Here is a 26591-nt window from a genome sequence, read left to right on the forward strand (position 1 = left end):
CTTAAGAACAAGTGAGCACATGAATACAAGCAATACCAAAATAATAATTTTAACTTCATTGGTGCTTTCATAATGCAGGTAGTGAAACAGCTTCTTGTGTATACATACAGAGTCTGGAGATTTTTTTTTTAGCATGTGGGAAGAAACAAAAGGGTGAAAAATTATGATGTCCTCAGCAGTGCACTTGATGCTTACCCACTGTAGAAAACTATCTGTATAAAACATTCTAAAAAGAATTTGCTGCCAATCAGCATTTCAAACCTCTTTGTATAAATGCCTTTTAGACTAAAGGCAGTCATCTGAAGCTCTGACTAGTGGTCAACCTGGATGAAACTTCACCTCAGACATCCAGAAGAATCCATCTTTGGTTGTTCTTATATTGATTTAAGCTTCTTAAGTTGACGTATACAGTGGCAACAAAGTGATTAGGATTAAAAACACAAACCAGCTATCCTCTGGTCACTTAAATCCTATACAAAATCATCCTCTTTTTTCTGAGATATTTCCTTGTTCATGATGGCAACACCAACCGTGTGAAGATAGTTATGTTAACTGATGTATGATTTCATTTGTCTTCAGTGGTGTTATGCTTCGATTCAGTCTTTTAGTGAGTTATAAGCTTTTGTGGTTCGAGTATTGATGAAATCCGCCTTCTTAAAGTCAGCCTTTGGAATGAAAGAAACAGAATAATTCATTATCTTCAGTGTCAATTCTGCACGGGAAGGGTAGGTTCTGCTGCCTAAAAGCTAGGTATAGATCCATGGTAGTGGTCTAGGCAGAGCCCTTTATAGTCAACAGAAACAGAACAGGCATCTCCCAGAAGTGACTGTTCAGTCTAAGAGAGGTGAGATGAATCACTGGAGTTGCTTAACTCTCTCCAGTGACTGTAGGGGAACCTACTCTAGTTCAGCTCTACAGACTCCTAACTCTGAGGTGACTAATGTCAGCTGAGGTTAACCCTATCTGAACAAAGAGTACAGGGCAATGCCAAAATGACTCAGGATTTTATCAGTCTAATTTTATCAAGTGATTTCTGTTGCTTATTACACTGACTTTTCAAAAATGTCTAGGCATTAGGCAGCCTGCAGTATTCAGTGCTCTACCTGGTATCACTAGAAGAACCGATGTGCACAGGAACAGCAAGTCATCAGCATTCTTTGAAACTCTGATCCAACAAATGTGCCTTATAGGCATACCAAAAGTACCACTGACTTCAGAAAATTCATGCCATCAGGGATATTGCTGTATAGTGAAGTCAGGAATGTAGTTCCAAACAGATACAATAAAATCCAGTAGGGCACCCTTATTCTTGAATTTAGATTTCTGGTTTGTGGGGCAGTATACTGCTGAGTGTGATGCAAGACTGTTAAAGGATACTACACTAAGTAACTTTTTTTCTAGCAAATTTCAACAAAAAAATCTACAAAAAGAAACAAGCTGACTAATAAATACTAAAGGCAAGAGCCTGAAAATGGAATAGTTCTAGGTTATAGGGAATTTCAGGTAACAAATTCTGAACAGCAAGAAAATAAGGAATGAAAACAATTTGAAATGCAGGTTGCAGGTAGGTAGGTTGAAGTCAGCCCAGCTGCGTGTTGAAAAAGCTGCCACAGAGTTTCAAAAGGAGAGAAACAAACAGGTTTGTTGGCTGACCCGTGCTGGTCATTTTTTGTTTGATTTTGACTGTGGCAGTAAATGTTTGCCAACACCTTTCCCAGGCCCTATCTTTTTGTCTGAATGTAACTAACACCTGGGCGTGCAGAACATACAAACAAGTAGGAGAACAAAACTGCTCTGGCTTTAAAGCAGGAATCTCACCCTGCCTTTGCTTTTGCTGGCACCTGAGGCACTCTGTGCCAGGTTGGTCCAGTCAGTGGTGGATGGACACCTACTGCGCATCATTTCTCACCACCTGAGACTTCTGGCAGGCAGCAGCAACACTTTTCATAACTTTGCCAGTGGTATAAAACCTCAGAGGGAGAGGATATGAACACAGATGAGCAAAAATTAAGGGCCTGCATTACTTGTGCAGGATTGTGTACATGCAATAGAAATACCAAATTCAGAGACCACCTGAAATTCTACCATAGGATTAACAGTGCAGAAGTGCTAAGGGCCCCGGAGGATAAATGAGAGGGTTCTAGGTCCGAAAGGACAGATTACATGTCTGCTCTAACCCAGATCTTACCTTTTTGTAAGCACTGTGGAGATCAGTATGTGACCACAAGGAGTAGAGGAGGACTGAAGCAGCCCTACTAGCTTTGCTGGACATATTACTGCAAGTTTGTGAAAAGAATGATAAAACACATTTAAATTCCCACTTCATAATCACAGTGCATGTGTAGACTTCAGCAAACATAACCTCGTGGCATTTTTTCTGTCTCTCCTCCTAAATGCTGTTTTACTGCTCTTTAGGTATGCCAACACATTTCATGCTGTCCTGACTACTGAAACAAATGCAACATACCACCCTGCTTCACCCATTCTTCAAAATTAGAGAGAAATTAAGTACTCTACAGCCTTCAGCTTAGAGCAGCGATCATACTGCTCATTTTCAGTTGAGGAAAATACACCTCAGCATAACAAGCATTTGAAAGGAACTTTCCAGCAGGTAAAATCTCTAGTTAGTTAGACAGGATTTAAGCTATCCAGAACCTCATAAGGCCTCCTTTACTGAGACGAATTTCCTCTCTCATTTTGTAAAAGGAGAAGAAGGCAAACAGAATAATTATTCATATTCACAAAGCATTAATTATTCTCTTTTGAGTAAACATTGGTTGCATATGATTACATATTAAATAAAGATTAAAGGAAATTCAACATCTATTATCTACAATGTCCCTTTATAAATAATTTTTAGTGATAGTTCTATCAGCTCTATAAAATGTATCTCTGTACTTTTCTGGTAAAGATTTTCAAGGCTGTGTTACAAAGAACTGGAAATACAGAAACTTCTTGGAGACAGATCAGATTTGATGGTCAGCCACTATATATATCAGAATACAGATAATGTTCTGCCATTACCTTCTGAGGACTTATTAAAATGCTGGAACATGGCGAATTTAGCTGTGAATGGAACTGGTGTCATAAGAGATTCTTCTGTATTTCACAATATGTGCAATTCTATTCACATCACAGTCACTTGTTTAAGCTGTCCTGTGTTTTTTCCCTCCAAGTCGCAGACCTTGCAGTTGCTTTTTTCCCCAAGGAAAGAAGAAGGGAGAGGGGAAAGCTTCTCAGCCATCTTACCTGTCATTCATGCTGATGGTAATAATCTTCGGTAGGCCATCAGTACTCAGGAGAAGCCGTGCATTGTGAGAACTACTCTGTGTCAAATTGTACAGGGTGTAGCAGACGGACGCTGTAGTTTCACAGACAATATCAGACCCTGGGACAGACTCGGGAAGTATCGAGACCAAATCAGGCAGAACTTCTCTAGCTACAAGTTGGAAGAGAGACAAACAATTCCGTTACTAACAGCTGCAGATTTACCTAGGGGTCCTCCAAGACCTTATTCCTCCCGCTATCACCTATGAAGGTGCTGTGTGCTCCCACAACTGAGTAATGGTTTCATACCTGCATTACATCCCCGCAATTTTGGTTAAGCTGCATCTGCCCTAAATCTGACAGTATGTATTTTGCTTCTTATATACAATATATGAACACCTTGTGTATTGTAGTGAGGTCAATATGTGTGCATCAGCAGCATCAACAACGTGTTATAATATTTTCATTAATAGCAAATGTTCTCCAAGGATTAAACCGTGCCCTGGAGACTGTTCAGCAGAATTCTGAAGGTTAATCTGCCCCATGAACCAGCTGTGTGCCTACAATTTCCCCTTCCTCTGTTGGTGGGAACACAGAAAAGGACAACAAATGATGTGAAATAATTTTATCCTGTCATTAAGAAAAATTCTGAGAATGCTCAGAATAAAAATGGATTCTGAAGTGAAAATAATTCTAACATTTTAGAAATAAGGTCCTCTAAAAAGATTGAACTATTTTCTCGATAGCATCTTCTAGCTTCTATTCTCAAAAAACTGCAGAAAAGCTGTGTGAGCTGCAAGCTTCCAAAGCTTTGTGTCTAAAAGAAGAAAATACAGTCTTTGCTAGAAGAATTACAGATGTTCTATGTTTTCTCACAAAGGACTATGTAGCTGTGGAAGCACAGAACTGGGCACTCAACTTCCTTTACCCTATTTTAAGGGAAGAAAAACTTCCTCTCCAAATCTGTGTAGATTTTACTTCCATTATGTAATTTTTGAAAGTAACATCAATGGAAGTATCTGATGAGGAATACACAGTTTAGAGAAAACTTGAGGTTAGAGTCTTGCTTAGGCAAAACTCTTTATTTTCAGCCCTGTATGATGACTGCAAGTACCTGACCTAAAAATCTAAACTCATATATCAGGTTTTTTTGCACACTTCTTTTTTTTAAAGAAGGAAACTTTAAGCTGAAGAGAGCAGAGAAAGAAAGCCCAAGAGACAACACGTTGGTCTTTGCTCACCTATATCACTTTGCAGAGAGGTGTTGCGAGACAAGTTCCTGAGCAGTGAGACTGCTGTCTTCTTTACTGTCGGGTGGCTTACATGCAGCATAGTTCGAATACTTGGAAGGCCATTTGCCTTCTGAACAACAGTCTGGGCCACTGCAAACGGCATCTGTTATAAGGCATGTGGCAATAGTGTGTCATTAGGATGAATGTATAGCCTCACTCTTTAAATGTTTAAAATAGTTTAAATCCAGAGCTACATATGAGCTGCAATGGAAAAGGAAGGTGATACAAAAGAAGTTTCGAGCCCTCTTTCTCCCACATGCTCTTCGGCCAGTTCCTCAAACAGCCGTCAGTTTCTTCACCACAAAAGTGATCTGTGAATCAGAGACTTCCTCTGACTTCCACAGGACTCATTATGTTCCATGAAACCACTTTTTTGGTGCTTTTAACATCACTCATCCCTCATTGTGCAATAAATTAGTAAATTCCACATGGAGGCGTACACAGAGGGAGAAGCAGCAGTGCCTGTATTTGCCAAGCAAGAAATAGTTGTGCTGCTTGTTGTGACTTTCCTTTCAATCTTCTTTGATTTCTTTGATGGTGGCTGTGAGCCAGTGACTTGTCAGTGGTTATCTGAGCTCAATGCAGTAGGCATGTTGCACTGCAGCCCTAAGCTCTTTACATTCACATTAAGAACTAAAGGACAAGAAAAAGAAAAAAGCTGACTTACTGGTCCAGTGCCAGCTGTGAGATTCTGAAGAGCACCCAGGGATGCTTCCTGGGTATAGTTTCTGGTACTCTTTGCTATTAAGGAGAGATATATCCTAATCAGTGTGGAATGCCAGAGCGATTCAACACCTCTGGGATTGCTCTTTTCCTCAGGTAATGGGGTGTCCTGCTGCTTCTAAACATGTAAACAGATAAAGCCTTTAGAAACAGTTACCTTATATGACTTAATGCATTACAAGCTAAACTAACCATTTTGTAACTCTCTATGACCAGATTGTCAAGTTATGAACTCAAATAACAACAGGTAAAATTTCAATATTTAATTATACTGGCCACTCCATCCAGAAAGAGGAGATAGCTATGTGGGAAGCTGTTTCTCATCTCTCAGCAACTGACACTAGGGGCTGAGGCCAAAGAGAAACAGAAATCACCAGCTAGAGTTGTACAGAAACAGAAATTGCCAGCTAGAGTTGTACTGTGGATGGAACAGGAGAAGACAGCATACACTCCAGCAAAACCAGTAGATGGGGGAGGGTCATCAATCCTTTTCTTTTACTTCCACCCTTCCCTAATATCTGTTTTCCCTCCAACAATTCCCAGTTGTCAGTATATTTGGGATCTGTACCACATCACATCAAAAGAGATAGCCCAAAAGCCAGCAAGTCATGCAAGTGGTAAGTCACGTTGTGATGGTTTCACTGGTGAAACCATCTCAACACGCACTCATTGGTAGGACACTTGCACAATTGCCATACATGATACAGATACCACTTCAGTCCATCAGCAAGTAAGTGTCACACTACCAGATACATCAATAACAGATTGTGAAGTAGATTACAGACTTACTCTCCAGAAGTTGCTACAACTGATTAACAAAACGAGACGTAACTGAACATGTGCTTTACCTCTTTTACTTTTCTGCTCCGTGTTCCAAAACAGCCTGGTGTTTTATCATTGCTAGAAATATTTCTTCTTTGCATATATATGCTCTGGGCATAGCTTTCAGGGAGCTCTATCTCTAGCTGGTAGGAAAGATTGTGAAGAATGCACACACAGTTCTCTGTGGCCTAAAATAACAAAAGAGTAGAAATCATGAAAGCTTTGGCACGTGTTGAAGGGACATGTATAGACATGGGAAGAGCTTTCATTTTTGGATCTTCAGCAACTAACTGCAGAGCTTCTAATGGCTTACAGAAGAGCCACAAGACTGCATTTACAATGATAAATTAAACATGTCCTGGGATGTCCCTGAGCACAGAGGCCAATTGGCACACACTCGAAGCGAGGTGCATGGCTGTTGGAAACGGTCCTGGGACATTATAATTCCTGAATTGTTCCTGGGAATTGTTTGGGCGAGTGCTATTTGGCACAGACCAGAAGTGTGTCAAGGAATGTTTAAGAGCTTAAGAGTAAAGATGATCACGTACACACCTCACTGTAGCATCAGCAAGAGGAAAGCTTTCTATCTTTCCTAAGGAGGAAGCACTTTTCTGTGGTAGAACACTTCTTAAAATTAGATGTGCCTTTCTGGGCATAGCTAAGGTCAGGTATACAATTTCTGAGTGATGACCCTAGTGGCAAATAGCTTTATTACTAATTCCTCCTTTTTTGAAAGTAAAAAAGGGATGAGTGGTTTTAAGACAAAATGCAAAAGGGAGAGCTATTGGTGTAATTTGCTGGATTCTCCCTGAAGCGAATGGCACTGACTGAATACAGGGAGATGGAGAAGCTCAAGTAAGTAATCCTAGAACAGAGCTATAAATACACAGTAATTACCACTGCACAGCACAAGTTATAGCAAGAGCACTAGAAGTGCCTCATAGGCTGCGGCTAACTTTCTTCTGAGTGATGGCTGGTCTTCTCACCCAGTTAAAAGATAAGCATCTAGTCTAAGCAATGTCCAGGCTTCATCTCCAGTCAGTGGTGGGAGGAACAGAATGAAAGGAACTCACTTCTGGAGGTGTCTATGTCCTTGTAGTTACTAGCTTAGGCAGCAATATAACTTCTAAAAAACTTAGGAAAATTAATCCCATTCTAGATGATGCAAGCTCCTTAATTACACTGCCACCCAAAGGGATTTAGGTTCTTCATTTCCTAAGGGCTATACAGCACTAAACAGACAGGAAAGTAATCAGATTAATTTTTTAAGCTTCTAGCTAGCTAGCTCCCTGAGACACCTATAAAGGCAATATCTGACTTTTTAGGTGTTTCAGTATCTCTGAAAGCTGTGATTTTATGTCACTTTTTAAAAGAAGACAGAAGTTTCTAGCTCTCTCTAGTGATTCTGAAAATGTTTTCCCAGTGCTAAGGTATGGTATTGTCTTAGACTGCAGGATAAAAATACTTCAAAAAGCTTCTTACTGGACTTTATCTTTGGTGGCAGTTCTAAAAGCCCTGGAAGTAAGCATATATTTGGCAGTTACTTTACAACTATTTCTAAACATAGTTTTCTAAACAAAAAAAAAAAGACCTTTTATCTCAAAGAATACCTTGTCATTAGGCTCGTGGTCTGCAATAGCTCCTTGAATATAATACACAAGAGAATCAATCAAGCCGTCACATTCTCTCATCTTTTTCCTTCCTTCTGGGCCAGCAGAGCTCATGTTTCTGTGCAGGAAGGAATACGTTGGTGAGAAAGATTTAGTCAAAGATATTTCCTTGTGCCCCTCTGACAAACTTTTCCAGCTAAATCTTAAAGATACTGAAGTCAAGGTTGGCTGCTTCCTTTCTTTAGAGCTGTAAGGTAATCTGAACCTCTGCTAAGTAAAACTTTCAATTCAGTGCACTCCCAGACAAAACCAAACACTCCAGAAAAACCAACCATTGTGTTTGGATGGATAAGGTGAAAGACCTCACTCAAATCTTAATCTCAAAATTGAATTAATCCTTCTTAAACAGTCAAATAAACTGCACTTTTTTTCAATTGTTGTGGTTTAACACCAGTTGGCAACTAAGCACCACACAGCTGCTTGTTCACTCCTCCCTGCCACAGTGGGATGGGGAGAGAATCAGGATAAAAAAAAAGTAAAACTTGTGAGTTGAGATAAAGACAGTTTAATAGGAAAGAAAAGGAAGAAAAAATAATAATATTCATAAAAGATTATACAAAACAAGTGATGCACAATGCAATTGCTCACCACCCGCTGACGATGCCCAGCCTGTCCCTGAGCAGTGATTGCTGTCCCCCAGCAACCCCCCTGCCCTGCCCCCTTCCCCCTCAGTTTACACACTGAGCATGATGTCCTATGGTATGGAATATCCCTTTGGCCAGTTTGGGTGTCCTGGCCATGCTCCCTCCCAGCTTCTTGTGCACTTCCAGCCTTCTCACTTGGTAAGGTATGAGAAGCTGAAAAGTTCTTGACTTGGTGCTTAGCAACAACTAAACCATCAGTGTGCTATCAACATTATTCTCATACTAAATCCAAAACACAGTACTGTACCAGCTACTAGAAAGAAAAATAACTATCCCAGCCAAAACCAGGACACCATTATTCCATTTTTAGTTATATTTTTAACACTTAGGACACTAGCTATGTCAAAATATCAGAGGAAAGATACCTGTAAAAATTTCCATGCACACAAATGTCCTTTAGCTTCTACCTACACCAAACTAGTTCTTGATCCAAGATGACTCATCAACAAACACATGTTCTAAGATTTCTAAAGATAACTGATGTCAGTTATGGGGCCCTATTCACATGGCAATTCAAGTGCTCATGGAAATGCTCTGAGTGGTGCTAGCAGGCAGGAGGGGACATGAACACAGATGAGTTGGTAGGTTGGAGCAGTAGTCCAGCCCCACCGCTGGGCAAGAGGCTGAGGGGATGAATCGTGACTGGCTGCCACTGTCATTGCTGCTAGATTAGCAGTGTGAGGCAAGGAAAAGGGAAAAATACACCATGCTCAGCTGATTTCCAGCTTCCCAGAGAAGCTGCTGGCATCTAAGAAGAAAAAAAATGAAGCCACTAGAAGATGCTCAGTCACAGAGGGAAACACCAGATGCCTTCTGCTGTTCTACCACAGCGGCTCAGACACTGCTCCACATGCTTTCTGCTTCCTCCAGAACCAAAGGAAGCCACTGCTTGCTCATCTTTCCAGTAACAATTCTGTGCTTTGTGGTAACCCACGTACAACTTGAAAATGAATTATGAAAGTGATTTAAAAAAACTCTTGAAAAGCCAAACACATACTTCCTGCTAGAAGTTTGGCTCTAAATAAGATACTGATTTCCAGGGAAGTAACAACACTTACAATTTTGGTTTTACAACTGAACAAACTCTGAATTATGGGATGCTGGAATTATAGACCTGAGCCTCATTATTTCGGACTCCTCTCGCTCTGCTGGACAAAAGGCTGCACACACTACCACATTCCAGCTTCTTTGTTTGAAATAACATAACTATAACCCAATCTTAGCCCATCACATACAGAGGGACATGTTCCTTTAGTTTGGGGGTGTTTATTTTGCATGTTTACTTTGCCCAGTGGAAATTACAATGGTTTAAAATTTTATTAACGACAAAGCCAGCACGGTACAGCTTTAAACTTTCCTGTGGTTTATGATTGTAAAACGAATTTAGTGCTTTATATACTGTCAATGCAGTTCTGTTTTTTTCCCCTGTGAAGTACATATTGCAGATTAAACACTAATGCATTGTAATTATAGTTTTACTTTAGGTCATGCTCTTAACAATATCCCTATTTATCCCTATTTATTCTCTCATGGAATTATATATCACAGAATCAATAGTCAGATTCCTCAATAAGGCCTACTATAGACATAATTTTGGAATTTAATTTTATCTATATATGTCACATTCGAGACATGTCACCCTTTCACATGCTTATGGTTATGCTGACAGAAATGTATTTGTTACAGCCCTTCTAGCCCATAGCAAAAATAGTTTTGGAGGCACACAGACTAAAAATACTATTAAGAGATAAGTGTGGAATTTCCCTTGCTAAAGACACTTTAGCTGATACAGGATTTCATTTTGGCACAGTACGTTATTCTAGAAATCCATGAACTTTTGACAAGTACTATCATGCTGAATGGCTGTACAAGGAGAGGCCATCACCTGGCCTTGCTGTTTAGCATGAACCTGGTGGGGCACATAGCTTTACACCTCAGGAGGGAGGCAAAGAAGAACCTGAATCAAAGGCACTGCCTTGTTCTGCAAAGGAAAGTAATTACTGAACTCCGTTTCATCAAGTAGCTAATGCTCAACTGTTCATCCAGTCAGAGATACCAGTGTGTGTCTGTACACATATGGTCACTCCACTCTCCACCTTTCTCAGTTTCCTTATTTATTGCCACAACGTGCTGCAACTTGCCCAGTTACAGTTGTAACCACCTTGCTCTGAATAGGGTCAGAGTTGGTTTGAAAGCAGAGAAGAGCATTTCAAAGACCTCAGTTAACAATTTAAGTTTGTTTGCTAATTGAAGCTTGAAAAATTCCAGGAAATAAAAAAATATTATTAGATGGGGAAAAAAGAAATGTTTCTGAGAAGTGTCACAGACACATAAATTAAAGAAAAAAATAAAATTGAAACAATGGCAACTTTTTTTTTTTTTTTTTTTTTTTTTTTTTTTTTTTTTTTAAGAAAATTTCCAAACTGACTTCATCTTGGCTTCCCAAGATCTGAAGTTCCTGACAACTGGAACACCTGCCTCTGAGCTCAGGACTCTCTTGTTGTGGAGCTCCTGGAGCCCTTGAAATACTCAGTGCTTGGGAAACTGCCATGGTTGGGCTGGCCCAGTATTGTGGCTCGTGGCAACCCCCATAGTGAGACTTCAGGGCTACCTAGAAATCTTCATCTGCTCTGCAAGTTTGTTTTAGTTGCATTTCATCAGAAGTACACTGAGACAAATACATTTGTGGAAAAAAGGATCAGCGGGAGTCAAGATCAAGAGTCTTCTCATAGAAAAACTCTTCTGCTACCCAATTTCAGGCATCTCTGACCTGTGATGGTATTGAATGGCTGGGAGAATGCAGCATGGGGAGAACGCAGCCTTAGGGAGACTGGTGCTTATAGGGATGCTCTGCTTTGAATGACTCAGAACTTATGTTTTGGCATCATCTAACTATTAAAAATCTCTGACTTCTGGCATAATTAAATAAGATAATCCTGGTGACATGCTCAAACTATACCACATGCTAATGTGGTTGCATCATATCTATCTATGTGTCTCATTTATCTCATCCTGTATTTGCTGCTTCTGTTCTCTCTTGCACATAGGCATGGTGTAACTATATCGGTAACTGAAATAGCTGTTTGCCCACGTTCCTGTGGCGTTTGTGGAGGATCAGCTAATTCCCTACTGGGAAGTACTCTTTTGATCCAGAGATGTGAGGTAGATACAAAGAAATGTAACATGGTAAAATCAAGTGTGGTTTTGAAAGAAATAGAATCATGGCAATATATGATCAGTTAGATTGCAAATGGCATAAAATGAAAGGGATACTCCCCTTAAGCCAGCACTGAGTCACACACTGGCTGACTATGTTGAAAAAGGTTTTTGCACTGCTGTGAATGATCCACACGACTGATAAGAAGAGAGCTTTTGCTTCTGGTACTCATTCTGCCAAAACTAGTAATTTGAATTTAACCCAATTACCTGCTAACAATTTCATGAAGTAATTTGGGAAATTGCATGCCCTTCATGCCTTACGCAGTTCAAAAATGCAACAAGGAGGGAAAGGTATCTGGGAATCTACTTAGTAACTACAGGCACCAGGCTGCAAGCTGCTTGCTGGAAACAACAAAATTCCTTTCAGGAATTGGGGGAGCAGATAAACTGAAGAGGAGGCAAGAGAAGATAAGAATGGATGGAAATAAACTTCAAGGAATGACAATGCTATGCAAGAGGCCTTGGTTCAAAGACTTGTTATCATCAGTCATTTGTTTTATATTCTCTCTTAGAAGCTTCCATTACGAAACTGAGCTGTCATTACGCTTATCAACACACAGTGAGAAGCTTTGGCTTCACTTCTCTCCAGAGCAAATGGAAGTAGATGTTTACACAGCCTCCTGGTCTGAAGTGCAATAATACTACTTCCTCCAACTACACCTTTCCACCTTCCTTGTCACTGTGTAATTCACAAAGAGCTTAAAAGGGAGCTGGGACAGACAAAGCATGAAAAATAATAATGAAAAAGGAAGTGTTACTTCTATTTTACTGTCTAGGAAACCAAGAACAGAGAGGTTAGTGGACTTTTCTGGAGACAGTTGACTAGAAAGTTTTGAAGAATAAAGATACACCTGGCCACAGGACACTCCAGTTACAGAACAATCAGAAAGGAGGACTCTGTAATGAAACACAGTAGTTGCAATCACTAACTCCAACACTTAAAGGAAATGTTTTGCAGGAGGAAATGTGACCACTAAACACACATTTTGGAACTTCAGCATTGCAGAACTTTTGGGAACAGGTATTTCAAGGTAAAAACGGAACAAGATCATTATCAGCTTTCAAGGTGTAACACAGACAGCCTTCTAGTAAGCCTTCCTTTTAATCAGAAAAAAGATTTTAAAAGAAAAGTAATGCCAGAAATTAACTTATGTATATAAATAATATACAAAACCATATACTCTGCATGCTGTTGGCATCTTACCCTTTCAGACTCAGAGAAGGAGTATGGAGGAGGAAGCTAAGTATCTTTAAGATTTCTACCCATTTGTACTGGAACTGGAGACAACTATTATGTGTAGGACTTTCAGGCCAAGAAAAAGTGATTCTACCTTTAAAATCCAACAAGACTTGTCTGCAAAGGTCTGCAATACTTCTCTAGATAGTTTAATACATCAATTTTACTTGTTCAGTTTGTTGTCAGGCAACCAGTGAAGTCTTCTGATTTGGCTTACTCTGCCTGTTCAGGGCACAGTGCTTTTAATCATATTTCAGGACTAAAAAATACCATTACTTATTCTAACTGCTAATGTAGAATTGTTTTTATTATGTTAGGTTTTGTGACCTGTGATTTCTCTAAAACTGTGTCAGAAGCAAAGCTGTAAAACAAACTACAGACCTAGAGGATGGGATTAACAAATCTTTCTAACAACAGACTTTCCTTATCAGTGGCTGCATACACTGACACAGACAGCCAAGATTCAGGACTCTGCAATACTTCTGGCAATAACTGGTTAGCAAAATGGGGAGTGTTCTAGTTATTCATTCATTCCAGTGTCAGGATCTGCAATATTATCTGCTAGATTCAGATTCATTTCTCCTCCTGAAATTCTGTCAAAAAGATAAAGAGAGCTTTAATTTATTAGTTGGTAACTGTGTGGCACAGCACATACACCCATGTCAGATGATAGTTTTAGATTTGGACTGAGGGTGTCCCTTTTCATTCAATAGGTGTATGTAAATTTTTTAAAATAAGTTTTGGCATTCTCCAAGTACTGTAATATGCATAACATATTGCACTTCAAAGTACTATTTTTACCCTGTAAAAGAAGCTGCAGGCTATAGACTTTATCAACATGCACAACAAGCATCTTAGTATTACAAAAGGGAAGACTAATTATAGATTTATATTCTGGCAAATATATATACTCTTTAAATATCTCCATTAGTAACATAATTCCCTCAGTGCACAGGTTTTTTACTTTGTGGTGTGCTCTTTCAGTTTTCAGCATTTCTTTGTGCAGAGTTTTGTTTGGTTTTTTTTTTTTTTTTTTAAATTAATACATAGGGAAGGAATAATTCTAGTAACCTAATTTGTGAAGTGTGTTAATTTTCAATAAAGAGATGTAAACTGATTAATCTTAAAAATCTGGGATATTTAGTCTGTACAAATATGGTAAGGCTCATTAAAAACTCTTCTCTGCTAGGAAGCATTTTTGCAATCCTGCAGATCAACTTTACCAGAGAATTTTCAAGCCCTTCTTGTTCTAATTATAATTTTCAGTGTTCAAGCTCTTAGAAATGAGAAGGACTAGGATATGGACATCATATTTTTAAAACAGGTAATGTATGCTTGAGCATCCAGATAAGGGCAGTTTGAGAGACACTTCATTAAGGCTGCACAGCTAACTGCAGCTCTGGAGCAGCCCCGGTCACCGACTTTCTGTAGAGTAAGACATGTTCAGAATCTACTTTTATTTAATTTAAAACAACTCAGCCACTGTTACACCTTATTTGTCACATATCAAGTAATGTCAAGCTGCTGCAACAAGCTCAGAAAGAGTAATGCCACACTAAAACTGAGAATGATCCTGTGCCCCCATTGGCAGACTTACAGGGAAGAGATGGTTCCAGAGTGGAAACACAGGAGAAGAGCAGGTCACGCCACCACAGAGCAGCACACCTAACAGCCAGACTGGTTTCTGTACACATGCAGCTCAGGCTAATTAACACAAAAAAAGACAACCCGCTTCATTTCATAGACAACACCGCTAGCATTAGCTACAGAGATTTTATTATGGGTAGTTAATGTTTCTCTGTATTTGCTTTTGAGCCATCACAGTAAATAAAAGTTAATTATTACTTAGAGATGAAGTTAATTAGTACTTAGCAGGCTGACAGGAGATCCTGCAGAAAAAGGTGCTTTATTGTTGAGTATTTTGTACAGCTAACAATTCATTTGTCTTCTGAAACCACATGAGTCAGATACAGAGCTGTTTACACAGTAAAAATTAATGCAATACAGGTACAACTACTCTGCTATAGGACACGTTAACAAAGCAGGTATGTGTAAGGCAAAACTGGGCAGCTTCCCAGCCTCTAATTTTCAAGCTTAATTCCTTGTACTCTATTAAGAAGAGTTTAAAACTCAGGCCATGCCTTTGCACTCATACATTACTCATTAATTATTTCAAACTATGCCCTTTCATGCATTTCTGAATGTGTGAACAAAAGACATGCATCTCTGATACTCATATTTGCATTTACTAAATGTGCAATGACTTTGAACTCACAAACACAAAGGGCCGCAGTTTTATGCTGATGGCAGTAGTAAATACATAACTGTAAATTTATTTATCCAACCCATGGCTGCAGCCCAGCCTCAATTTATTTGAACCTGTGCAAAAAGTTGGACAGGAATTACTTTGGTTTAAAAAATGGCTTTTTCCTAGTTTGGGTTAAGTAATTTTCTTATCAGTTTAGCTATAGATTATGATAGATAAAAGCAAGCATCTTTGGCAGCAGCTGAAAACTGAACTCTTCTCTGTGCTTGTAGGTACCATGTCCCCTTTTCAGTGAATCTATTCAGATGAGAAGTGGTTGTGGCTTGAGATTAACTCTATGTATTTATCCAAAGGGTCCTTGGAGATGTTACTGAATATAACTATGAGTTGTGGTTTATACGCCAAGTAGAAAAAAAAGTGACTTGGCCACTGCTGAGTGTGTTCTGCTTACTACCCAAAGGACTGCTCCCATGCCTGAAAAAGCTGGTAGGAATCAGCAGGTATTGGAGCAGGTGAGCAGAACTTACCTAGCACAAATGGCAGAAAACACTGCAGTCCCATTAATACCTAATGTTGCTGTAGATTAAGATAACTTGCTCGGTCTCTGGAAAGAAAATTCCAGGTACACGGGCACTTCAGTTGTCCCACTGATGGACCTATGACACCAGAACTAATCCTTCAAGTATTTTAGTCTTTCAGTAGCCCAAATGGCACTTACAGAGCTATACAACAGTAAAGTGCAAAGAAAGAAAATTGTGAGAGAAAGCTGCCGACTTGGTGGTTCTCATAGGAAATGCTAACACTCCTGAGTGTCTGAACAAGAGACTGTGCCCAAAGGAACTGCCCACAATGAGCTATCTACTGTAAACAGCATTACTACTGCTTGAACAAAACATACGTGACAGCAAATTTCTGTTGAGGCTACCCTGAAACCCTGATATGTGAATAGAATGAATTTTATTTACTCTTCATAGTAAAAAAGAGTAAATGCTTGTTTACATAGAATAAAATTGTCTAAATAGAGGCATGTGATGATAAAAATCGTATTACTGCTTGTAACTGTGTTTTGGTCCAGCACAACTATGAAATTGTGTTTCAAAGAAACAAACCTTACTGTTTTACCTGCTATAGTCTAGATCTCTTCATGGGGTTTTGCACCGTTACTCATCAACAAATGCAATCATAAATCTGTTCTGCCAGTCAGAAGTATAGACACATGCTCAAGCTATGTATAAAAGTCTTAATTATTTTGAGTTTGTGGAGTAGGCATATTTTTATGTGACTCCAGTGGATAGTCCCTTATGCTTCATAAATTTTTGCAATTAACATGAAGCAGGAATTGTTTATGAAAAAGATATTAACAAAGTGGTTATAAACAATACCTGTATGGGTCAAAGAACTTCACATCCTGTGAAACTGTTACTCTTGTATTTGCATCAGCAGACCATACAACTTTAGACCTAGGCTTAAAGGTCACCATGCTATAAATCCACTAGAGCTCTGGTCTCCCCAAAGGGTGCACAATATAGTCCATTGGGGTGCAGGAAGGAAATATTTTTGCACCATTAATAAATAATTTTTAAAAAAATTAAATAGTGTTTATTTCATCTTTATATCAGCCTTTTTAATTTCTGGTTTTATGTATGTTTTATAATGTACATAATATATTAGTATAGTAGTATATGTATATAATTTATAAATAAATAAATATACATAAACTGAGGGAGTGTTCTCCAAAGTTTTTTACTGATAGGGGTGTATGATCAAAAAAGTTTGGAGACCACTGCACTAGAGTCTTAAAATAACTTTAAGAGGCTCACACAGGTTTAAAGTTTCTTTTAAGTTACCATTAGCTTTTCTCCAGTGCTAATCTGTAATATCACTCCTAGAACCATTTTTAAAAGCTTTGTTTTTACTATTATCATCATTAGTCAGGGGCTAATATTATACATCACACCAACAATTGTTATTCAGGGAAAGATCTTTTTGACTTCAATGCAACTTATGCACTCCAACCAGGCTTCTGATTACTATCTTCTGTTATGCATATATTTAGTCCATGTAGTAGCCATTAAATAAATATAGAGAAGCCTTATAAAGAAAGTTGTTTTCATTGTATTGAGCAGTAATTCTTCTGGTCTGATACACATGAGGCATTTCAAAATATGATCTGTAAGCAAACTCTTCTCTTGGAGCCATCAAGGTTCAAAGCAAGAAAACAAATAAGTGTGCAGGCCTGTTTTATCATCACCATTGTTTTGGGTACCTGTAGATTGAGTGCTTACCTCAAGCATCCTGTGGCATTGTAGAAGATATCAGGGTCAGGTAAAACACTTGACTTGGGGTAATCTCGATCTGGCCAGCCTGAGTAAGGGATGAGAACAGCTTCGGTCAGCGTCTGCAGAGCTTCTCTAATCAACAGGTGCTTCAGCTGGTCATTGGAGGACAAATTCCACAACAAACCTGCAACATCCAAAATAAAATCAGAGTCGCAAAAAGACTCCCCCACAATTTGAAAGACCTAATCTCAAACTTCTTGAAGTTAATGAGTGAAGGAGCCTATCTGGCACTTGATATCCTGAAGAGGAGCAAAAGGGGGTGCTAAAGAGTTTGCCAGCCCTGATCAGAGGACATGGAAACGGGGCAAAAAAAAGGGCACAGTTATCTACATAATTCAAGTCAGATCTCTATATAGTCAGTCTAATGCCCGACCAAGACATGCAGTTTTCCAAGGCTCTGCACAAGCATTGCCCATCTGCAGCAATCACCTTCCCCATTACCAAAGAAGCTAACACCACCAAAACCAGTGATCATTCTCCGCACTTCCAGGAAGGAATTTGTCCCTTCTGGATGCCTCGCAGGACTAGTTGCACTTCCAAGTACCAAGTAAAGACCAATGAGCAGGAGAATAAATTCACATGCAAAGGGAGTAGATAGGAGGTAGAGAGAGAGACTTTACTGTCTTTGAAAATCTGCTGGAAGGCAGGAGATGACCATTACCAAGTTTCTCTAACACTTGACAGCAAAATTCCTCCTAGGACGGAAAGCTGTTAAACAGTTGGTCGTTACTGTCCAGACATTTGTCACTAAACAAATCATTAAGGAACACTACACACTTTTTCTACTCACAATCACCAAACAGCAAAACAAATCTGAAATATAATCTTGCATAATTTATTAGCTTGACTGTGATAGTTTCAGTGGACTATGTTCTATTACATTCTGTTCCAACATTATTTAAAGTACTCTTCCCCTGGAAAAAGACAAGTATTTCTGCTTTTCACTACAAAGGCATTCATTGTTTCCCCAGCTTGCTGCTCTAAGTTTCACAGACCTCCTCCTCCAAAGAGTATTAGTGAATGTACTTTTCCTCAGGTCACAACAAAAAAATGTTTCTTTTGTATCTCCTTACACTTTGAATTTAATTACACCTATTGTGAGCAAAAGTAAAATCAAAACAAAAGCCAGACAGAAGCAACCCATTCCTTCTTCTGGGATCAGCTCTTCCGCCTCTGAATTAGGGGATAAAACAAAGAATGTATTTTCCTAAAGAAAAAGTCAGGCTTATAGGAAATCAGACAGGCAGTCCAAGGGCATTGCTAAAGGAACAGAATTAAGACAGAATGGCACAAATGCAAGGGCACAAGGACAGAATATTACAATAAAAGGAAGAAGTATATTTTGAATTAGAGACAGATATCTAGAATAGAATTGTCAGAACAGAATTTGAGATATTGCTCACACTGTAAATTTTCCAACAAAAACCCTACCTTTACCCACAGGCACTGTCTCACTGGGTTCAGAAAGATTCTCTCAGTGGCATTCTGGGTGTGGATGAATTTGTTCACATTAGAAAATGTCTTCAGGAGTGGGCTCTTTCCTTGAAGCTATGCTAAAATGTGTTCATAGGGGCATAGTTTTCCCTTAGACGGTTATTTAGGAAAATGGGTGGGGACTCTTTAAATTTATATGTCTTTTAATGACAGATCTGTTTGAGCTGTGATCTTCCCTGCAGGAAAAAAAGTATTTCATTTCTTAGATGTATACTGCATGATAACAAGATCAAGAGGTGAGATACTACCTGGAGGCTCACTTGGCTTACCTTCAAAAGCTAATCTTTTTCATTTTTTTCTTGTCACAGACACTTCAGTTTCTGTTCCTCAGTATGCTCTCCAAATACTACAAAATGCCATTCCTGTCTTGGCTCCTGCATTGCCTCCAAGTGACATCCTGCCCTACTATTCAGGAGTAACCTCATTCCTTTCCTAAGAGATTTGCAAGAAGTTTGTTTGTATGTCAAACAAAGGACAGAGCCTATAGTTCCTTTACTTGTATCAATGATTTTATGAAGCTAGCAAATTCAGTCAATGTGACCTTGAGGAGGTCTTCTTCCCCCTAAGAGGACATCATATAGGCACAGAAATTGCACAGAGAAACCAGGCAGCTACTCTCTGCATATGGGCATTCAGTAAACTGGTCCACAGCAGCTTTCAAACCAGTCATAAGCACAGTGCCACTTTGGTGTGAGTGCTGGTTTGGTGCTTTTTCTATGTTCTACTGGGATGCAGCCTTCTCCTGGGAAGGACACAGCACTTGCTATAACCAGCATTTATCTCCCTATGCTTTCAGTGCTTTCAGTCTTTTTGTAGGATGATACAAAGCACACTGAATGACTATGCTCACACTGTATTCTTCAGCCTAGGTATTGAAGAAAACACAGGCCATCAAAATATTATTTGAGAATATATGATATGATATAGCTTAATACTAGGCAAGCATTTGCCTGTATTAACACTACTGGTACTAATAAGCCACTGACCTTAAAGATAAGCTTTTAAGGCTGAGATGTACTTCTATCATGTGCACAAGTATCAGATCATATTTCTGACAGATAATGAAGTACGGTATGAGAAAGCTTCTGTGTCTCGGAGTTTTATCTTCCTCCTCTCTGACAACTTCCTTATCTTAGCATATTTTTGTCAGGTGGAGTGCTTTGGTACCATGCTTCCTACACAGCAGTATAAGCAAAAAGTTTTCTTCTGCTGAGCTTAGACATCTTTATTAGTAAGTATCATAGGCTTTCGATCCTTGGCCAGGAGTCTTTCACCAGAGTTTTGTGTGGTATTATCAGGTACCAAGATTATTTTACTAATCTCTTACAGGGAAATACATTCAGCTAATTTTCATATCACACATTTGAAAGTCTCTAATTTAGAGTCAAAATAGGCAAGAAATAAGTATGATGTGGAAAGACAGATGGGCTTCTCATGCTGAGCAGGTGGAAGCCCAAAGGCTCTGCCTTAACCTTTTCCTGGAAGTGTTATGACACTGCAGTACAATTGCATGCATAGCTATGATATTCCACCAGTCCTGTAGGAAGCCAAAGGCAATGCAAGAGGAGAAAGAAAACTTGTAGGTGAGCCATCAGTCAGACAGGGAAACTTGCTCAGCAGGGTTTAACCATTTTGGTAGAAAGCCACTCAGAGGTTTGCACTGTGCTTGGAAAAGCCTTACGTTGCAGCCGTTCTCGAGCTACACAGTCAATCTTTGCAAGACAGTAATTCCAGTGTTTTCTAGATATCGTTGTACATGCCAAGATCATCTGGAAGCATTGACCTTAGTTAAGCATACTCTTAACAGTGACTGACTACCTCCTGTCTGCAGCCTGCTCCTTGCCTGCCTTTGAAATGTGGGCTGGGAAAGAAAGTGGCTGAAAGTAAAGTTAATATTCTCATATATCATTCAAGCAGGCTGTCTTTTGCCTGGTAGGCTCCTTGCAGCTTGCTAGGGAGCTGGAAGAATTGCTCAAGTCATGCTAAAAAGTATGCCCTAGTGCTATTTCCACCAAGGGACCCAGTATACTTCTTCCTGACTGCAAATTTGGTCTTAAACAAAGTCAGAAATACTTCTCTCTTGCTGTATTTTTAAAGCCATCTCTTGCAACTGGTAGGCACGAAAGTATATCAGAAAATTTTGCTTTGTGCAAACCACAACATCCTGCTTAATATTGCTTAAATATTTTGTTGGTGTCTTGTACGTTTCCTAAGTAAATATCCATGTTTAAGGACAGCAGTAATTGAAGAAAGCAGGTGCCTCATCATCAATTTCCAGACTAGTGAAAGGGAAGACAATAGTATTCACAATATCTGTATGAGTTAACCTGCACAAACAGTCTGAGCTCTTGTCAGAAATGATGAAAATGCCAGCAAGAAAAGAGTATAAGCTTTCTGGCAACTGTGCTGTGATTTTCACTGCTTCCCTCACTGGTGTGTAATAGCACTGAAAGACAATACACTATGCAGTAAGTTACCAAGTGACCCAATTCTGCATCTGATGAATGTGAAAAACTTCAAAAAATTTTAATGTTGCAGAGCTGTAGAACTGAGCCAAAAGAGCCAACAATACAAAGCATTGTTGTCCAGCTTAGGGAGCCCAGTATTTCAAATACTTAAAAGAATGCAGAATTACAGAATGTCTCAACATGCCTTTGCTTCAAGGCAGGACTGCCTGACACTTTCTGTACCTTTTCAAGCACTGTTATTTTAATAGCTTGTGTTCCTGGTATCTTTAAAGATCACTTGAAATAAATCCTCATTCATTTATTCATAATGTTTTATTTAATTTATAAAAAATAAGCCTGCTCTTCCTTTTCATGCTAACTAGACTGAATGTGGATCACAAGTGGTTGACTTCCTAGAGTCAAACATGAGTGCAGGGATGAAGTGATGGGTATTTCTTACCCATCTGTAAAGCCAACAGGGCAGTAACCACAAGTTTCTTTGTGAGAAGGTGTGGACATTTCCTCCCACTGTTCCTTCTGCTACATTGATGTACAAGAAGAAGTGTAAGACGAGGTTTCTGATCCAAAAGGCTCTTCCTTCAAAATTGCAATGGGCCCTACTAATTTTTAACAGCTCTTCCTCAAGGACATTGGAACTAAAAGGATGAGAACATAAGTCCTGCAAAGACTGGATCCAGAATGCAGGTCACTCCACTGATGGTACTGTATGATCTTTACAGTCAAATGGATGTCCTGCAGGAATTCTCTGCTCTTCACACAGAAGAGAAGCATGGGGTTGCTGTGGCAATGTTTTCTGCTTGTCACAGATCTGAGAAGGCAAACTCTGGGGTGTAAACAGCTAGGAGTGAGAGAGCTCAGAGAAGAAATATGGGGCAATAGGGTTTGTGGGGAGTAGGACATCCACTTTCTATCCACAGCACCTGACAGTTCGGGGAGACAGTCTTCAACAAGGAGCTCCCAGTATGCACTAGAAGCATGGTGCCAAAAAGTGAGGGCTGAGCTGCTTCGGAAGTAGTGGGCATTAATTATGGCCCCAGGCACCTCTTGGACTGCTCCTATCACTACTCACCAAAATGGTTCTAAAGAAATTGCTATTTGGAGCCTCACTTTCTGGAGCATCAAAGACTTTAACCTTCCTGCAAACATGGGATTTCTGAAGAAGCTTTAAGAGGGGAAGTTGCAGTTCCTAGTCTCTTCCTACTGTCTTAAAGACTGCTTTTGAGTAAGGACCTTGGAATTTCACCCTAAGGGAATAGCTTAGAATAGATGACAATGTTCTTGTATTTATTCACTAAACATTGGCCTAAGTAAACAATCGTGCACCTCACACAGAAAGCTTGTGCACTACTTAAAGCACTCCATGCCTGACTGCACAGAAAACATTACCTGTTATTTGCTTTTTAGTCTCTACATCCCTGGTGTGTCGGAGTAGGCGGAGCAACAGTGGGATCCCTTTCTGCTCTGACACTTCCAGTTTGTTGTCATTGTCTTCAAACACCAAGTTTCTCAGAGCACCACATGATGCCCGTTGAATGTCCTCGTTCTGAACGTCAAGAAGCTGTAAAAGTTTGGGGATACCACCAAGTGAGAAAACCTGTGAGGAAAACAAAAACCAGCAGAGAATAGTTAGATACTGTAAATTACAAACTCCACACACCCCCCAGCAAACCTTTAAATAATCATAGGGACTTTTTTCGCTTGCTCCTATTTGAAAGACTTGAAGCACAGATCATTAATCATTTGGACATGACGCAAATTCGGGGCTTTCATATGAGTCACAGTTATAATCCATAACTAAGGGAGGCAACATATTTTAATAATTAATGTAAGAGAATGAAACTAAATCTCTTCCAGCTTTGCTGCAGATTGTACTCTCTGACAAAACATTTAATTGCTCTGTATTCCAGCTTCCATGTTGGTGAAATGGATATTTGAGATTTAACTCTGGAACATTTATAAACTGCCTTGAGATTTCTGGATGTAAAATGTTCTTAATGTGCAAAGTTTGTTTTGTTTTTCTTTTTTCTCAGCATCAACCTGATGGAAAGGTAGTATTTTTCTCTGATAAATTTTGTGCATCTATTGAAAGTGTATTAAACAAGAATACCTTTTACTTAGTACTTCTTATCTGTGGCATACTGAGAAAAAACTAGTAAACTAGTAAACTTCAAAATGTAGGCCACTAAACATTGTAATCTACTTACCTACTGAATCACTTACATTTAACAAAGACTACTCTCCAGTGTCTAATTCTTTAGAAAATGAGGTTTTGGCCTCAAATGAATGAAGAATTAAGAAGATGTTATTTTACAGCAGCTGTACGGAAACACATTGTTTCTAAGTTCTACATGTCGTGGCAAATGATGAATCTGATACAAGCTGTGATGTGGCATAAGCAAACCTTGGCTCATTTAGGAATGAGTTTACTACAGAAAATACCTTTCATTCATGTACAATTGAGGACGGTTTCTCCTAGCATCTCAAAATGCCATATGGTTTTGTGGACAAACTCATCTTTGTGTAGAATCAACAGCATGTGAAAGACTTGGAAATCTGATACATTTTTTTTTTTAGTATTCCAGAGTTTAATGATAAAAAGAATTTAATATGACCGACAGGTGTTAGCAACATGAAGATATGAAACGTAATAAAGACTTCTGCCCTTCATGCCCTGGCAAACTACACTGCTCACCTGCCTTTCCTCTGATTCTGTTGTACAAAAGATAGTTTCTAGCTGCTTCACTACTGACCCAATTCACAATCATCTAGATACCAAACGAATGCAATACAGAAATATATATGTTGAGGTAAGTGGAGCTTAGAACACGCTGAAGGCACATTGACCTATTTTATTACAGTAGATAAGCCCTTTTGACACCGATGCCACAGCTGGTTGGGTTTTTTAAACATTCATGCAGACTTTCTGCTGGCAATTTTAAGCAATTTAACACTCTTGTAAAAGAAGTGGTGCTATTTCAACCTAATGTGCAGGGGAGAATTTACAAAAGCTACTGATCAGTCTGTCTAAATTTTAATCGGTAGACAGAATTCAGCAAAATACCATAAGACCACAAGTTCACAAGAAAAATAAAAGCCACAGACTATCAGGTACTGAGGAACAAAGCATTGGGAGACAAAGAAAAGGAATGCAGGCTGAAAGGCTAAAATGGGGAAACAAGACAATGCCAACATGAACAAGTCTGATGGGCACCAAATAGAAAAACTCAACTAGGATATGTGGGATAGAAAGGAAAATGGAAGATGGTTTCAGGCTGACTGCTCCAATTTGAACTCTTTTAATCATCCACTTGTTTTTCAGGGAAGCTTCCTGAGAGAGGTCTGAATAATAAATCACCTTCAAACATTCAGTTCTGAAGCTCTGTCCTCAGACTGAAGTTAAGACTGCTAATTGTACTGGTGATTTTCTCCAAAACAGACTTTGATCTACCGTGAAGCAAGTTAAAACTGCCAAAGGACTGAGTGATGTTTGGCTGTCACTGAACTGGACTGCATATACATGAATATGGAGTAAAGGCTGAGATTATGTATGAGTAATACTGAGTAAACTATGAAACGAAGCAGGTGTAAGAAATTAAAAAAAAAATGGTTGAAATAAACAACCACCTTACACATTAGTGTACAGAACTGTTCAGCAAGACAGCCATTATTGTGCTAGACAGTGAAATTTAAAGAAAAAGAAGAGGATAATATTTTTAATATGCCCTTTCAAAAAACTTGAAAGAGACTTAAAAAATCTCTTGTAAGGGACTTAACGAATTTGGTTAATCCAAACAATGTATTAGTGTATTTGTGCAGTCCCAGCAAGCCCTTACCACTTTGGCTAATCCATACACTGTATAATGGATTCATGCAGTCCTAGCAAACCCTGAAGCTTGGGTAAGTTTGCAGTACTCCCAGAGTTTCTGTTTCTGGGATATCTCTGCACCAATGGCGTAAGCATGCCAGTCATAAATGAGAGACAGGAGCAATTACATTGACAAAAGGTTCAGACACTATGACTTACTCCAAAAAGCTTAAAGAACAATGTTTGTTTAGCCTGAAAAAGAGCAATCTAAGTAGGGATACACTTAGCAGCCCTAACATAGATGAAAACCCATTATAAAAGGGACAGAAAAACAGTCATTTTTTCCATACCAATCAAGTTAGGATAGAAATTAATCAACTTAGTTTGCAAAAATGGAGATTTAAGTTATTCCTAAAACATAAATGGCAAGAGTAGCAAAGTTCTTTGCCTGCAGGAGCTTGTGGGATCCTAATCAATATGATTTTTTAAAAGTTGGTCACCATAAATATCTGTAATTACAGATGGTTTGCGGGAATCTTACCCTACGTTTCCATGTCTTCTATCACAAAATGCTAAAGACAAAACTTTTGCTAGCATAAATGAGTGCCATTCCACTGATTTAAAATAATCTGCAGCAAAAAGCATCAGCATATTTTAACGAGAATATCCAAAATCAGTAACCTACATATTTTCTTGGAATATCTGTTTTTCATGTTGTTACACAGTGCCATGCAGTATAGAAAGCTATTTGCTCTACCTGACTGAAACTGGCATAAAAATAATTACTTACTCTTCTTCTGGCATCTGCTTTCTGGAAGCACTCATGCTGTATGAAAGTCACTGCAGCAAGAATCCTAGGTGCGGACTGTGTATTTTCACTCTTCAGTATGCTCACTGCACGCTCCAGTGTCATCTCCCCTTCTGGGCTCCTTAAAAGTACAGACAGAGGAAATATAGTTAAGCAAGACTGCAGAAAAATCATCACTTAGCCTGTGAAATTTACTGCAATACTAGGATTTTCAACTTTTTCAAATAACTTTAGCTTTTATTGGAAAATTACTCCCTCTTCAATACCTGAAAATATTTTATAAAAGCTTTAAGACATACTAATATTCTGGGGGAAGAGAAAATCATAAATGGAAGTGCTGCCACAATGAGAGGTTCTGGACAAAGCAAGTAACGCTTCCAATTATAAAAACAAAACAGAAACATCAGTGGATGAAGGACTAAGATCCAAAGAAGGTCACAACCAAATTAATGTGTCTTTTACTGATCATGAAGATACCTTGATGTTTTTCTCAGTAATGTGAAGATTGATTTTATTTTTGTTTTCATGCCTTTCTCC

General features: G+C 39.0%; 1 protein-coding gene across 1 annotated transcript; it reads right to left on the reverse strand.

The window, feature by feature from the left end:
- Positions 1-596: 596 nt before the first annotated feature.
- PKP2 (plakophilin 2) lies at positions 597-26175 on the reverse strand (the record flags this gene model as incomplete). Its single annotated transcript, XM_010165566.1, has 10 exons — positions 597-665; positions 2189-2276; positions 3250-3439; positions 4509-4662; positions 5227-5400; positions 6131-6292; positions 7715-7832; positions 17426-17603; positions 22828-23035; positions 26037-26175. Coding segments are annotated over 10 exons (1480 nt in total), but the record flags the coding sequence as incomplete, so codon positions are not given.
- Between the last annotated feature and the right edge of the window lie 416 nt (positions 26176-26591).

The sequence above is a fragment of the Antrostomus carolinensis genome, unplaced genomic scaffold (genome assembly GCF_000700745.2).
Source record: "Antrostomus carolinensis isolate BGI_N321 unplaced genomic scaffold, ASM70074v2 scaffold32523, whole genome shotgun sequence".
NCBI lineage: Eukaryota > Metazoa > Chordata > Aves > Caprimulgiformes > Caprimulgidae > Antrostomus > Antrostomus carolinensis.